This window comes from Polyodon spathula, chromosome 3, assembly GCF_017654505.1.
Source record: "Polyodon spathula isolate WHYD16114869_AA chromosome 3, ASM1765450v1, whole genome shotgun sequence".
NCBI classification, from domain to species: Eukaryota; Metazoa; Chordata; class Actinopteri; order Acipenseriformes; family Polyodontidae; genus Polyodon; species Polyodon spathula.
In genome coordinates this window covers 62,756,303-62,772,009 of record NC_054536.1, presented here as the reverse complement: position 1 = coordinate 62,772,009, position 15,707 = coordinate 62,756,303, and the positions used below count along the sequence as shown (strand labels likewise).

At 37.2% G+C, this 15,707-nt stretch overlaps 1 protein-coding gene across 2 annotated transcripts in view; it reads right to left on the bottom strand.

Moving 5' to 3' along the window:
• The window catches only part of LOC121313289 (DEP domain-containing mTOR-interacting protein-like), a 68,081-nt gene that overhangs the window by 13,023 nt on the left and 39,351 nt on the right, over window positions 1-15,707 (bottom strand). For both annotated transcript variants that reach the window (XM_041245668.1, XM_041245669.1), the window contains exons 6-9: window positions 13,288-13,470; window positions 6,762-6,899; window positions 1,961-2,031; window positions 488-592 (exon numbers count right to left, since the gene is read on the bottom strand). In XM_041245668.1, the coding sequence (XP_041101602.1) occupies window positions 488-592; window positions 1,961-2,031; window positions 6,762-6,899; window positions 13,288-13,470 (497 nt within the window). The remainder of the gene's footprint in view (window positions 1-487; window positions 593-1,960; window positions 2,032-6,761; window positions 6,900-13,287; window positions 13,471-15,707) is intronic.

Genomic DNA, 15,707 nt, shown 5'->3' with positions numbered 1-15,707 from the left:
TGAATTAAAATTAAACTACTACTATAAAACCCACAATTAAAAATTCTATGCACCAAAATTGCCATTTGTATGTGCTGGTCTGTTTCTCGGATTTCAGCTTACTTCTAAGTAAGCAGATACAGCCTTAGCTTATTTTGAGTCTTGTTGTGGTTATTGTGTTTATATAAATTAAGAAGGCCTACGTGCTTAAAAAGAACCGCATTAAAAAAAAACAAAAAACAGCTCTACACATGAATGCAGCTTAAAACTGTAAGAAGCTATTCAGTCAGTTCGAAAGAAGATTTGGCTAATGCCTTCCTCAGCTGAAAGCACAGGCAGAAAGACAAGTGCATTTTTAAATCTAAATATCAAAGCAAGAGAACACATTTGGAATAAATGAAGACATAAACTGGAAGTGAGGGATAAAACAACTTTATAAATGGCAAATGTAGCTCTGTGTCCTTTAAGGTGTAAGTGGTGTCTGTAATGGGCAGGGGAAGAAGCATACCTTCATTCCAGCAGCAGCCGCAGGACCGCTGGGGTCGACTGCCTGGATGTGACATGGTTTACTGCCTCGCACCACAAACCCCCAGCCCACTGCGTCACCAACAATCTGAAAACAACAACCATGTTTTCATCATGACTGGGCAGAATGTAATCAATATCTATACACAGAACAGCGCATTCTCAACATGCGTTAACTAGTATTTACCAAAAAAGTTAAAACCAGCAGGATCCTAAAAAGGGCAAGCTATTTATTTCTCCTGTGGTACATAGGGGGTCAACAGACCTGTCAACTCTACCTTATTTGCCATGACTATCCCTTTTTTTAACTTCTCCCAGACAATTCCTGGGACAAAACTCTTAGCAAAACCTTTCATTTTTGTCCTTGCTAACATTTCAGTTACTAAAACGTGCTGATATCTAATGTGCGATCTGTGGTTACGGCAATCCCCTTCATATTGAGAGGGTTGAGGACCCAGCAAATGTGTAGTGGACATGTTCCCAGATTGTACAGAAAAAATCTGCAAGACTAAAGTCATGAAAATAGTCAAAGGTGAGTGTTCAGTTTCCATTCTTTAGAAATTCTAATTGATTGATAACTTGTGCTTATATAATGGTGTGTCCATGTAAAATAGAAGATAGTTTAGTGAATTAAATGTTATTGAGTGTTATTACATTGGTCCACCACATATGTGCAGTGTAAAAGAATAACGGTTCAATGAATGGTGCCCTATACCACGTTCCGTACTCACTGAGCAGTCTCCCTTATTTTAAAAGCTCAATGTCAACAGACACAGATCAATATGAAATCACATTTTACTTAAATAAAAAAGTTTATGTGTTGTAAACGATAGCCAAGCACAGTACAGAGTTGGCTATCCAGAAGTCGATTAACCGGATTGTCAGTGAACTGGATCACTACCTGAACCGAATGAAAAATACCTTATTTTTAAATACAATTTTTGCATTCATTCATTTAAGTGTTGCTGCCTACAAAAGGTCCATAACTTGCAGTGTTGTGCTTTTAAAGCACACAAGCTAGGCACTTGCAGTAGTTTTCGGTCTTGCTATGCATCCAGTTTTTGAAGTTGAACTGTATACCAAATTCATGTATCGAAAAAGTGCAGAAAAGGCTGAAAAAGCAGGGTGAGTTTCTCACAAATGTACATTACCTTCCTAACCAGCTTGGGTTAGATGAGAATGAACATCATTAAAAATAAGGCCTTTGTTACAAATACTGTGTGTGGTGTTTATTAAAAAATGACAACACCTCATTAAGGACTGTAACTCATGTGACCTGAAACCAATGACCCTTGCAAACCATGTAAATTATAACTAATGGTCATTCCACACACATCTACACTGCCATAAGATGAGCCCTACTTTGTTAGCTATGTTTAGAGGATGTACAGTGATTTGTGTCAGACAGTGTTCAAGCAGCCTTTGTCTCTGTGCTGGACTGAAACAGTGGACCTACTGTGAAAGTCCTCTTCATGTATGGGCCTCCAGGGCTCTGGAGCTGTTCTGAATTCACATGTCTCTTCAAAACTGCAGGCAGAAACAGAATAGTACACTGTTAGCATTCATAGAACTGTCAGAGAGTAAAGATTTTTTTTTTTTTTTAATGGATCGTTTATTGAGCTCATTCATAATACTTATTGAACCAGGGTGTCCCCATTGTATCCTGCAGCTACTGATAACCACATGGGAAATACAATAACAAAACAGAATGCTTGCATTTTAAAAACTGTTAAAGCTTTGTCTGCATTTTAACAATTTGATACTGGGCACAGGAGAAGAAAGAAAATGACAGGCTTTTCAGTGACATACTGAGCTTAAGATTTAAATCAGCCTAACCCTAACCTTAACCCTTACCCTAACCCTAGTCAAAATAATGCAGTACAGTTTTATATTGGCCTGTCTTTCTGCACTAGGTAAAGAGTGTGGTCCGTCTTTCTGCCTCTAGACCTGATACTGTGCACTGCAGGCTAAGAAACCTCTTTAAAAAGGAAGGGATACATTAGGCTGACGTCATGTTACACTGGATATTTGTTGAATACGTAGGAGATTGAACAGATTAGGTATTTACTGTAGAAAGTATTACCAGCTATACCCGTAACAATTATATGGCCCAACATGTAACACAACATATTAACTTGGTACATTTTATATTTGAAAATCTATACTGCATGGTATAATAATAAATAATAACAATTTGTCAAATATTGTGAGATATGAAACAACCAGTACAGCATGCATAGTAGAGTAAATGAGATGTCACACAGAATGATTTATAGTACAGGTAACAGTAACCATTATAGAGCCTACTGTTTTGGACTGGTCCCTCACACAATTTCAGAAAATTGTCTTGAAAGATGTGTGCTTAAATACTATAATTCATGTTACTTATGAGAGCTTTTGGCTCTTGAAGTGCAGAAAGTATATAGAGAGCAGCAGAATTTGTTGAACTTTTAATTGCATGTTTAATTTTTATAAAACTGCATGTGTGTGCATGTATTGCTTCATCTGCAGCTCAATGCTCCATGAACCCCAAACCTTACTTTAAAGTCACTATTGCAAAACTGCTATTTAGCCCCCTGAGGGACTATTGAAATATTATTACCTAGACAACAGATGAACAACATTCAAAGTGTTGGATGTTGTTAACTACAAATCATCAACCTACTCTGCCAGCCATATAGAGCCTCCTTGTTGTGGAAAAGCCTGGCTGATAATAGGCATACTGCAGTACCTAGTATGGGAGGTTAGTTCATACAGCTATTTATTCTAGGAAACCTGCCTCAATCAAAGCATGAAACTGTTATTGGCTAAAATTAAGCAAAACTCCTTTGAATTGCAGTAATAGACTCCCAATAAAAGGATATGTATCAAACAGACCACAACAAAAAGTTGCAAAGACTTCCGATTAAATTCTTCAGGGGGAAACGCATGCTGTTAGCTGTTTTTCAGGTATTTGTGTAGACTGTAAAGCACACATCTAAAATGACAGTTCCTAAGTGTGTCTGTCTTACAAGAAAAACCCAAGGGGGGTATGCCAAAAATTCTGCCAAGCAACCATTCTGTAAAGTGGCCATCAGCGCTCCTGGCATGCCTTTAAACTCAATAAAAAGGTGCAACAGGTGGGACAATCAGTACAGCTTTTTCATCTGTTATTCATGTGGTCCTTCATAAATTCAAATTTGACTACTGACAAGGCCTAATTTCCATGACATGAATCCCCAGGTTCATACTGAAAAGTTCCTCCAGTCAAGAAAGCGGGGCTATGCAATAATTTCTGCACAAGTGAAGGATATTTTCCTGTGTTTCTTCTGCATGACTTAACAGGTCCTACAAGCTCAACTGATTAAAAAAAGGACAGAGTGATTGTCCCTGTAGATGATAAAATACATCTCTGGTGCACCCAAAGGATCTTCACTATCAGCAAAACTACGGTATACTGTCAGTCAATACATTGTACTCTCCTTTGCTTCTCCTTTTCACTGAAAACTGCAGTACAGCACATGGTGCATTAGCCCTCAAGTTTTGCCATGCATTCCTGAGGACCACTGTCATAATTCTCTTTCAAATCGTTCATGTGAAAGACCAATTGCTCACTTGTTTATAGCTCTTTAGCAAGTCACTGGTTTATTATCACAAGGATCTTTATTTCTGGCATCACAAAAAAATTAGTCTTTAGAAAAGATCACAAAAGGGGAAGTCTGCCCTTTGGCAGGGTGTAACATTTTTTCCTGGCACAGATCCTTGCTTTGCTATTGGTTAAGTTAAGCAGCATATACACCCTCCTCTTTCCACTTGCCAGTTGAATGTTGAAATGTGATTCTAATATGTTACCAAAGCATGAGGCTGCTGATGTTGGGGGTCTTTATTAAAGAGTAATTAGTGGGGTTCTAAAAAATATATAGCGTTGTACATTCCCATGAGTTGCTAAACTGTTTAAATAACATACCAGTATTTTTGCACTTATAATTTTAAAAAGTCTTTCATAGCTCTTTTCAAAATGTCCGCTCTAGTGCAGAGGGTTTGAGATCTGTCCTCTAAATCACTGCAGGAAGAGCAAATAAATACAAAAACATAACAAGTGCTCTGGTTTTTCTATTCCGTACCACATCATGGATTGTTACTGCTGGGTTATCTGTTTGATAATGTAGATAATAATCCTGACCCTGTCAGTGCACTGGAGCGGACATTATAAAAAGACCTTTGACACAGACTTTTTCAGAATCTCACTACTTACTCTTTAAAATCTGAAATGTTTTTTTTATTTGGCTACCCCCCCCCCCCCCACACACACACACATACATTCCAAACGCTGGTAGAGAAAAACATTGTTTAAATCGCCTGTCTCCTATTTAGTTCTCAGTGTATTTGCAGCAGTATGAAGTACACAAAGCATAAACCCTTAATGCATTAACATTTTTTTTTTAGTTTCTACTTTTCTTGCAAATTATATAACTCACACACAGTTTAAAACAGGCAAGGGATGGCTAAAAACAATGCTGGCCCTGCTCTTAGTTGCAACTAAGTTGTTCCTTCCTAATTTTTGTCCTTGTAAAAAGGCCAATAATCTTAAACCAGACTTTTGGTACTGTTAAAAAAAAACTGGAATGTCATAAATAGACCCTTGTTTCCATATGTCAATGAAATCCTGTTAGTTTCTGTAGTCTACAGAGCAATATCAGTATGCACAGAACTGGAGGTAGGAGTACGAGAATACAGACTCCTGCCCAGTGACAATGATGGAGGAAGGGATAATGAGGTATGGTTAGACTTGTTGGGATCCAAAACAAAACATCCAGTAGCATATTGAATTATCCCCCTTCAATTGAAACAGGAGTTTGAAAAAGTGGAACAGTATACAAAACAGACACCAAGGAAACACATTTAGATTAAAACTGAGCACCACCAAGGGGCAATGCAGCTTTAAAACCTTCAATGAAAGTCAATAACCTCCAAGTTCATTCTCAAAATGGTAATCTTATTATCAGATGCTAAATCACAGTTGTTTAAGGTCATTGGCCTGTTGTAAAGAATTAGCTAGTTCTCAAATTCTAGGAAAGAACTGTTACTGGATGGCTTCCAACATTTCACAAAATCTGGCTTTTATTTTGCAGCACCAGTGAGTGTTTTTCAATAAGTTGACTGGACTTATTCCAGGTATTCTATTTGAATTAGACAGGCTGCATTCAGACAGTGCCGCATAACCGAATGAAAACACTCAGCCTCTGACTTCAAACTGCTGCTCTTTGCTACTGCTAGCAGCACCCTCCAATTCCTTTTATTTTTCACAATTTGTGTCTTCTAAGCAAATCCAGACCAGGTGCCAGCAGTAAGCAAATCTCCTCTGATCTAATTTGATAAACTGTTTTGCTTCCATGACAATTTGGATATCAAGTATTTCCCCACCATGCTCAGAGAGACTTTGTTTGTCTGGGGAACATACAGTCACATGGTGATCTCTATACAAATTCCGTGCCTGGAACTTATTGGTACCTGGAACTGCAGCTCACACTTTTGCTTATGGGCTGTACTTCTGACTGATTAATTTGTCATGCAAAGTGCATACCTGACATGTATTTTGTATGTATAGATGTATGTATACATTGAGGCTGTATCTCCCTGTTGCAAGTCAGTTTGTGTCAAGACATATAACCTAGACTTCCACATAGGGCTGATAGTAGGTGCTCGGTTGACATGTGTGTACATTTTCAATATATTTCATAAAGAAATAACTATTTATGTATTAATTTTGTTTTAAAATGTGCTGCTTCATCACAGTTCTTATCAATTTGCCACTAATATAAATGTAGCCTGTGTACAGTGCTTTGGGATGCTTGCCATGAACGGTGCTATATAATAAGTTATTTCATATTTTATATCTATTGAATCATTGTATATTTTTTTAGTATTTCAATTCTTAAACCTGCCTCCCATCTTTCACACCCTCCCTCAAATCTAACTCTCCCCATCCTTAGCCACTGAAAAGCCAGAGCTCCCAGGGTTAAGGAAATTGAACTGAACCCTGATTCAGAAGGTTATAGGTTTGCATCCATCATTTTCACAAATACAAATGACATGTTCAGAGATAGTACATTAGTGAAGAACCGTAAATCAGCAAATTGATTCGTACTGCAAAGTTGTGCAGTTTCCCTCGGCACTTCATAAATCTTTCCGAGAGGGCCCCTCAGTCGATTGTTTCTTCTGAGTCTCAGGAGTTGCAGTTGGCTATGAGATTTTACAAACAGAAAAACAATTCTTACCAGACTTGGGATTGCAGAGCACTGGAGGGCTGCTGCTGAGGATAGGGCTGCTACTGTAGTACCCACTGCTGCCACAGCTGCTGCTCATGCTACTTCTCCTCACAGCAGATATGATCTTGATCTCCTTAGTGGGGCTCACTATGAAAAGCGAAAAATGGTTACAATTGCATACTGCTAACCCAGCACCTAACTCCTCCTTGTGACCAGCTTCATATAAATACCTGCTCAGTGATCTGTCTGGTTTAAAACAAAGCACATTTGCCTTAAAAGCTTTTTTTAATCTACTTCAAGCCATGTAAGAGAAACAAAGCCCTAAGCATTTACTTTTAAATAAGTATGAATACATTCCAAAAGCAATGACATTCCTGGCTGGCATCAGAAGCATAATACCAGCCTACGCAGTGATACATTCCATCTAACGGCCTGAAAGTTGGCCAGGGTAAACCTGTGGTAAAAGCTGATCTATTGACGTGAAGCTTGAAAGCCAGAATTTCCATTCTAGTTCAAATAAAAGACAATGACCTTCTTTATGGGCTGGACAGCAGAATAATTATATTCCGGGAGAGAAGTTGCTAGTCTTACAAAAATACAATATTATAGCAGAGTAACACCATACTGCCATATGTTTGAACACATAATGTCCTAAGGCTAATTCAATAGCAACATCTGAAGTTGTTGAAAGAGTTGGGTCTGTGGCAGTTAAATGAATGGCAGAAACGGTAGTGCCTAGATTTAAAAAGCACATTCTACAAGTGAAACAAGTGAAAAACAACAAAGATAACTTAAACTTCCTTTTGATGACACTTTATTTTGACTAGTTTTACAACAGGCAACCAGTGAAAGGTGAAAGGATTCTAGAATTTTTTTTTAAATGTCTATTACTGGGGCTCCCGAGTGGTGTATCCAGTAAAGGCGCTCCGAGTGTAGTGCAGGATGCATCCTATAGCTGCAGTAATTATGTGGTGAAGCATGGGTATGGCAAAATACTGAGATAATCAATATAATGTGGCAGAACCTATCAAATGTTCCTTTCATTTCTATTGGTGCTCTGTTTTACTTTCAAATGCTACCCAATTAAAAATGTCTCATGCATAGTAGCACAATACACATGATTTTTAACTTAGAGCAAAGAATTACATATTTACATCTAAATGCCCAATCCAAACTTCCTTCTAAACCAAACTTCAATTTCTCTAACTTCACTACCTTCAATTAATTTGTGTAAATAATTGTGCAGTTTGAGCAGACACAAACTCTCACCAAAACCACACAGATACAAAATTCAAATTGCATGGATTGGCCTCCAGACATTCCAACTGCGGTCTGAAAAGAACCAGAGGCTAAGTAGTGCAGAGAACACAGCACTTTCACATGTGCAGGGATAGCGATCCCTAGATTGACGCTGGGGTCTAGCTCATCCCTCAGTTCAGAATTACGATAATGCTTTAGCACCGTATCCACTGAAATACCAAACAAAGTGGCCCTGTAATTGAATATGCAGGGTCTTCTTTGTCTTGCCCTTCCCCTCCGAACATGTTCCTGCCTCTTCTCAACAAGAGCCAAGTGTTGCTGCATCAGGAAGTGAACCAGAGCAGCCACCCTGAAATCTAAACTTTTGTCCATATCTTTTATATTGAAAAATAAATATTTGTGTCAAACGGGATTGTTAGTTCATTCAAGTTGTATTTAGTAACTACAAATAAATTGTAAGAAATATGTTTTCTAATCCAATTTCGCTATGAAACCGAGTAGGATTGTGTGACAGAGTATCTGCTGTATTTACTTCTTTGGTGTTGTCTCAGTGCTAAAATGATAGGTAATGCAAAACTTTTGTCCATATCTTTTATATTGAAAAATAAATATTTGTGTCAAACGGGATTGTTAGTTATTTCAAGAAGGAAGCAGGTTGTATTTAGTAACTACAAATAAATTGCCCAGCCTGGAAATATGTGAGTTTTGTTTCTAATCCAATTTCGCTATGAAACCGAGTAGTGCATTGTGTAACAGGCAGTTATTTTTTTTGAACTGCAGTTTTTCAATCTAGCTGTAGTTACGAGCCTGCAACCTGGCCAGCCTCAGGTGGCTGGGGTTGATTAGGTGCGGAAAGGATTAACGATCAATCAGCGCCCAGCCACCTGATATAAAAGGAGGCCTCTGCTTCTCATTTGGGAGGAGGGAGCTGAGGAAGCAGGTTGGTTTTTTGGTTGTTTTGAAAAATCCAGTGAAGGCATTGCCCAGCCTGGAAACTGTTATTTTTGTGAGTTTTGTTTTTGCTTTATTTGTGTTTGAAATGTTTGTTATTTTGCCCGTGTGCACTTTATTTTTGTTTATTTATAATAAAATAGTTAGCCTTTGAACTGGTTAGTTTAAAAGAAGCTTGTTCTGTGGTAAGGTGTACTGTATGAGAAACAGATTTGAGTTGTTATTGTATGTATTGTATTTGAATGAAATGTACAGCACAGGCCAGTTTCCTGCCGTTTAACAATTAATTGTATTTTAATGTAACTGTGCGGTGCTGTCTTTCTGTGCCATTTGTCATTCGAACAAAAGTTTTCAATGTAATATCATGAGAAAAATAGCCGGAGCTTGCTGAAGCTATAGTGCCTTCTATACTTTCTTATGCGCTGCAAAGAAAGTGTGCGCTAACATTAAACAATCCTTTTTTTTTTTTTTGTCAACCAAAATTCAACCATGAACTGTTTCAACCATGAACTGTGACAACACATTACATTTCTGGTGGTTACAGTTATTTTTCAGGAAGGCATGTGCATATAAGCTATATAAAAAGTAATTTCTTTGTATTAAAAAAGCATATACTGCACCTATCCTAACCTCTCACTCACATCCAACACCTGTGTTTGCAGTTACTATTATCTTTAAAACTGACATCTCGATATTTCGGACAACCTGCCTGTCTCCAGACATGTTCCGTAGCCACAACATGAAAGTGTAAACAGACAGTGTATGTCATTGATGTCTTAAGTAGGGGACACAGCTCATAGACTGACTCAATGACTGACTCACTGTGTGACTCTGAGCAAATAAGCTAACCTCCTTGTGCTCCATCCTGCGGATCAGATGTTAAATCAGTGTCCTATTGTAAATGACTCTGCATATTATGCACAGTTCACAGCCTGCCTCTGTAAAGCGCTTTGTGATGGTGGTCCACTATGAAAGGCGCTATATAAAAATAAAGATATTGTTATTATTGTATACATCTGATAATTGGTAATTATCAGATGTGAAGGTTAATCACATCTGTACTCATTACTGGCCAGTAAAATAACCAGGCAGTAGTTTTATAATGGCCGTAAATTACCTTCATCTTGGCCCTGTGTATACAAACTGGTAGCAGTGTCACTTTAAAAATAATCTGAGGAAACTCAATTCTCCCTATTTATTTTAATATCAAGACAGCACACTTCTCAAAAGCACAAGTTGTAACCAGAGAAAAGAAACAGGTTAGATCAGGGGGCTGTGGCAGTATAGATAATTATCTCCCATCACACGGTGTCATGCACATAAACACTACACTGTAATGGTAACACTGCAACAATCCACATTTAATACATGTTTTGTTTTTCTCGCTATATTTTGAAACAAAACTCATGATTCCACCCCCTTGTGCGATTATTAAAGAAACAACAAAAACTTTAATTGCACTGTTTAATTTTACTTTAGATTCGTTATCAAGGTGTGTTAATATTGCTCTTCATTAACTTTGTTTATTGTAGGGATTTATATTTTTTTATTTATTTATTAGCAGCTAAATGTTAATTGAATTGGGCCTTTAACTGAAAACAGATTTCCAGAAATAATTTAAATGCATTGGCTAAAATCCGGCGTTAATTTAGCAATTTTGCTCCTAAATGGGAGGACATTATTGTAGGGCAACCAGGCAAGCTTGTAAAAAGTTTACATTTTATTAAACCCTGCTGCTTTGGGCATTGTCTAATTATAGCTGTGAGCTAAGATGGAACAACAATATCCCTCTGCTTTAAATAATTAAGAACTCCATCCCTGATGTTAGGATTCCGGTGTTGTGTTAAGTACATGAATATCGAAAGATTCCTTCAGAAGCCAGAAAATTAATTAAACTCGGAGTAGGGTCTCATTTTTAAATCTGAAAAGACTTTGGCAACAAGTGTTAAGCCAAAATGGAAAGGACCTGAAAATGGACTCTGACTTTTAAGAAAAGGTTAATGATTTCACTGCTTTCCCATTCTATTTAATTATTATCCATCATAGCACAATCAGCACTCTCATGAACTCAGTTTAGAACCGCTCCAAGTAAAGCAACATTGTAACTTGCCCAGGCTCTGTGTGATGGATATAAATTGCAGCTACACCTGGCTGCAGGCTGCAAAAAAACAACAGTACCTGGCTGCTGTGATTTCAGACATTAGCTCTGGTGAGGATCTAATCAAAGTATAGCTGGGGCACAGTAATCTCTAATCTGTTATTTTGTTATATGATGTATTACAAAACAGGATTTACATCCTATCACAAGCTTCCACCAACAAGAAAGGAAAATGTATCCAGTGAAACAGTAAATAGGTGCTGGTGTCCTGATTTTCTAGGAGCTACATTTCTATATCTATTCTTGCACGTGTCACTCTGTGTCACAGTAAAAAAAAAAAACAGAAAGTTACCATGGTAGCACCACAGATGCGTCATACAGACACATTCAGATATACAGCTTTGTAAGGCTCATCTTGGGAGTTCAGATGGAAAGCCCTTGGCTGGTTTTCCATTAGTTCATAGATGTAAGTAGATGTTTACATAAATGACAAAACTATAATATGATCATAACGTCAGCTAGACGGTGTATATGATGCATTTTGATTCCTGCATTTCATCCAATTAATTATATGTAGTCTATAGATATGCAATAGAGTGTGTATGTGGATAAGCGAATGTTAATGTCCATGATTACTAAAATAACATATTTAAGCTATGAATACAATTCTACAATAATAAAAAGCATGTGTAGCATATTTTTAAAAATATGTTTTAGTTTAAATTAATTTGCTGTGTATGCAGTTATGGAGGATAATTTGTGCCAAATATAAAAAAGATAAGTACATAAATAATAGATGTCATTTATTTCAATTTTTATTTATTTATTTAGTTATTTATTTATATATGTATTTATTTATTTTGTTTGTTATAATGCAATTAGTACATTTTTATATCGTAGTCTTCCTTCGTAGCATGTTTGCGTCTTGTGACAAAAACATGCACTATGATTGGTTTGCATTACGTTGTTGCCTGTGTGGTGCCAGCTTGTCTCCTGTGTGACCACCTCAAACTGCAAGGCAACACACAGGCAACAAATGTGCTTCTCTTGTTGCCGTCGACAAAAGTCCCCGTGTGACCAGGCCTTTAAGTAAGTTGTTGCCACTGTGAGAAGCTCATTTAAAAAAAAAAAATGCTGCCAGTTGCTATTTTGATCAATGATGTGTTGGAACTGATTACAAGGGAATCGGAATTGGAATTTTAATTGACTCCATCTCTGGAGGTGCTTCAGTTTTCTGTGAAGAGGTGGTCTCTCTTATGAATTAATACATTTGTTCTGCAAATGGCATCTGTACTATACATATACTGAATATAATGAATTGCCTTGGGACAATCAACCCCAAACTAATAGGTGTCTTGAGCACCTTCTAGCCACATGCAAAAAGGCATTATGGTACACTCCATCAGCTCGGCACTGTGTGAAGACAATGTAACCTTTTGCTTAGCTGGCATTACCTGACAATCAGTACCAATGTTCACTCAACTGTTTAAAAAAGAAAAGTAAATATTTAAGCAAATAATTCCCAACACACTTCGAATGGAAAAAGAAGCCGACAAATGTTCACCATTCATTTCAAAGTATTTGGCTGACTTTGCAGACTTGATACACCAAGATTAAAACAAATTAAACACACGTCAACGGCTGACATTCAACAGCTACAAGGAATTACAGTCCCAAACAAACTAGGTGATAACAATGAATGGAAATGTTGTGAATATTAATATATAGCTGCTAAGGGGTTTCCTTAGCATTTTACTAGTCAGCCTTTTCTGTTGAACATCACTTGTTTTCATGATATTTCTATACAATAATTCAGTTTATTACAAATCCCTGGAGTCGAGGCATTTTATAAGCACAATAATACACCTCTAGCTATACGGTTATAAGACCATGTTGTGTATTACTGCTTTTTTTAAAAGCCACTACACATATATAGTTACCATTGTTTATTCCACAAGTTAGTCAGATTATAGGTTACAAAAATAGGAACATATCAAGTACTTGCACTGATCAATTCAATCGATAATATTAGGATAGTAAAATATGTCAAAAAACACCTGGAAAATGTAAGTCAAGGAAATAAAACACCTGAGGTTTCTTAACAACATCCTGTCTAACGGCACGTTTACACACTCTGTGGCCCTTTTAACAATAAAGCAGTCTAATTTCTTTAGCACATTAACAACCTAACACGATGTAGGGAGTAAACAAGCTGTGGGGTGTTACCTGAGAGAAAGCTGGTGTTTCCACTGTCCGTGTTCTGTTTGCGCAGGCAGAAAGGGCTGTCGTGGCTCTCAGGCATCGATCGGCATCTCTCACTCAGCAGCTCCAGCAGCCGTCTCCTTCGACGGAAATTCATCCTGAACTGGTACAGGAGGTTGCTGTCCACAAAGTGGTGCTTATTGGAGACTGGGGAAAAAGATCAAGGCTTGGTTCAAATGACAAAATTAAGGGAAGACGGTGGCGTACTTTACAGCAGTATTTATATGAATATTTATACACACACACATATTTATGCTTGTGGCAGAGCAAAGCTCTGCCCTTTAAATTGGCAGGGATGGGGTTAACTTCCCCTACCTGCCTGGGTTTATTATGTTCAGGTGGCTGGGGTTGATTAGATGATTAAGTTGATTAACGATCAATCAGCGCCCAGCCACCTGATATAAAAGGAGGCCTCTGCTTCTCATTTGGGGAGAGAGGGAGCTGAGGAAGCAGGTTGTTTTTTTTTTTGGGTTGTTTGGAAAGTTTGAATCCAGTGAAGGCATTGCCCAGCCTGGAAATTGTTATTTTTGTAAGTTTTGCTTTTTGTCTTTCTTTGTGTTTAAATTGCTTTGTTTTGGCCCTTGTGCCCTTTCATTTTTGTGTTTATTTATAATAAAATAGTTATTTTTTTGAACTGCAGTCTGTCTCTGGGCCTCTATCCACTCGCCAGCCTGCCACAATGCTGTTAATTGAAAGCTTCTTTATTTCCAGCTTTTTGTACCATACATAACTTTTTGTCTAAATAGGCTCATTACTTGTCTATTTTTTTTTGTATAGTACAGTAAATGTATAATATATGCATACTGAGAGTGTATTGGTCAGAAGAAGCTTTCACGATCTCTATTTGAAGATATGCTGTCTACTGAAGCGCTCAGAATGCTGTGATTAAGCCATGAAGATACATGATATTCTTGCATAGAGGTTTATAGTAATTGGATTTTTCACCTTTGAATGTAGTACACTCTTGACTACATCTCCTTCTGCAATAATTTTTCTCTGTGAGAAGTGTGCTCTGCAATTTTCCAGATTGACATGTATAATGCAGAATTAAACAAGTTTCTAATCACCTTAACTTGAACAAAATGCATCCGATAGGTCTTCAATCCATCCTATGAAAACATGATTAAACTAAAACGTCAGGAAAATATAAATGTCCTCACTACAAACTAGGTAATCCAGTTATTAATCTGCATTTAAGCAAACTCCTGTTTCAGCAAAAAAAAAAAAGAACAAAAAAGCTGAAAGCAATGACTCAGTCCACAAGATCTGATTTAACTGACTTCGGTGGGCATCTGTCATTCTTACTATTTATACTGTCAACTGACAGGGGTGATTACAATATGCTTCTGGCAATGACAACCATTTCCAGCTTGTACAGATGCATTAAGAGCAGATCTCAGTCCTTCAAGTTTATGACAATAAATAAATTCATCATTATAATGGGGACCAGCAAGACTGGGGATCAGAAATACTGCTGACAGGGATTCCAAGCCCTGTTCCTATCCCAACAAAAGGCAGGTTGGAACATGTTTCTGTTTTATGTGGAATATATTATACAGTAATATATATGTTTGTGATATTTTGGTGCTAAAATCTTCTAATTAAAAAAAATGATCAACTGGACTGGACTTATTCTGTAAGTAAAAAATCCAATTACTATAAACCTTGATGCAAGAATTTGTGATTAATAATTTGTGAAAATACGATCATTTAATTACACGATTAATTGTTGTAGCACTATAGAACACGATCCAGAATACAGACTCAGCAACAGAGAATATAAAAGGTTTCACCAGGTTTCATTGCTGTTCATTTTGGTAACGATGAACTACTACACATTTTATCCAATTTGTGCATTAAAAATAACCTAAACATAGTTTGTTTTTCTTTTTACTTTCATCTATATGATTTTATTTTCTGTTTCCATATATTGCTTTTCTGTATTGTCTGGTTCAGACTCTTGCAAGAAAAATAATCCCTGAATGTAAAGAAAGAAAGAGCTACATACAGACATCACAATTTCAAAGAGAAGAAAGTATGTACAGGAGTCCCCAGGAGGAAGTGACAAAAAACAATGAACAGAGTGAGAACAGAATTGTATAGAGCACACTGCTGCATTTATTGGCTTGTCTTGAATCAGCATAATCGGTTCTTAAAACTAGTTCTGGATTAATCTTTACTGTTTTCTATTTGCTGAAAGGCTCCCCGCAGGGATATGGTTAAAATCTGTAACTAGCCCTGAAATGGTCTTTCATTCATCCTTGAGCATGGATTGAAAAGAACTTGGACTTTTGCCCATTTACACTGTAAGATAAGAACAGATGCATTATGCTAAGAACATTTGTAGGCAATTTCAGGGTAAAGTAGTGAACCATGCAATGACA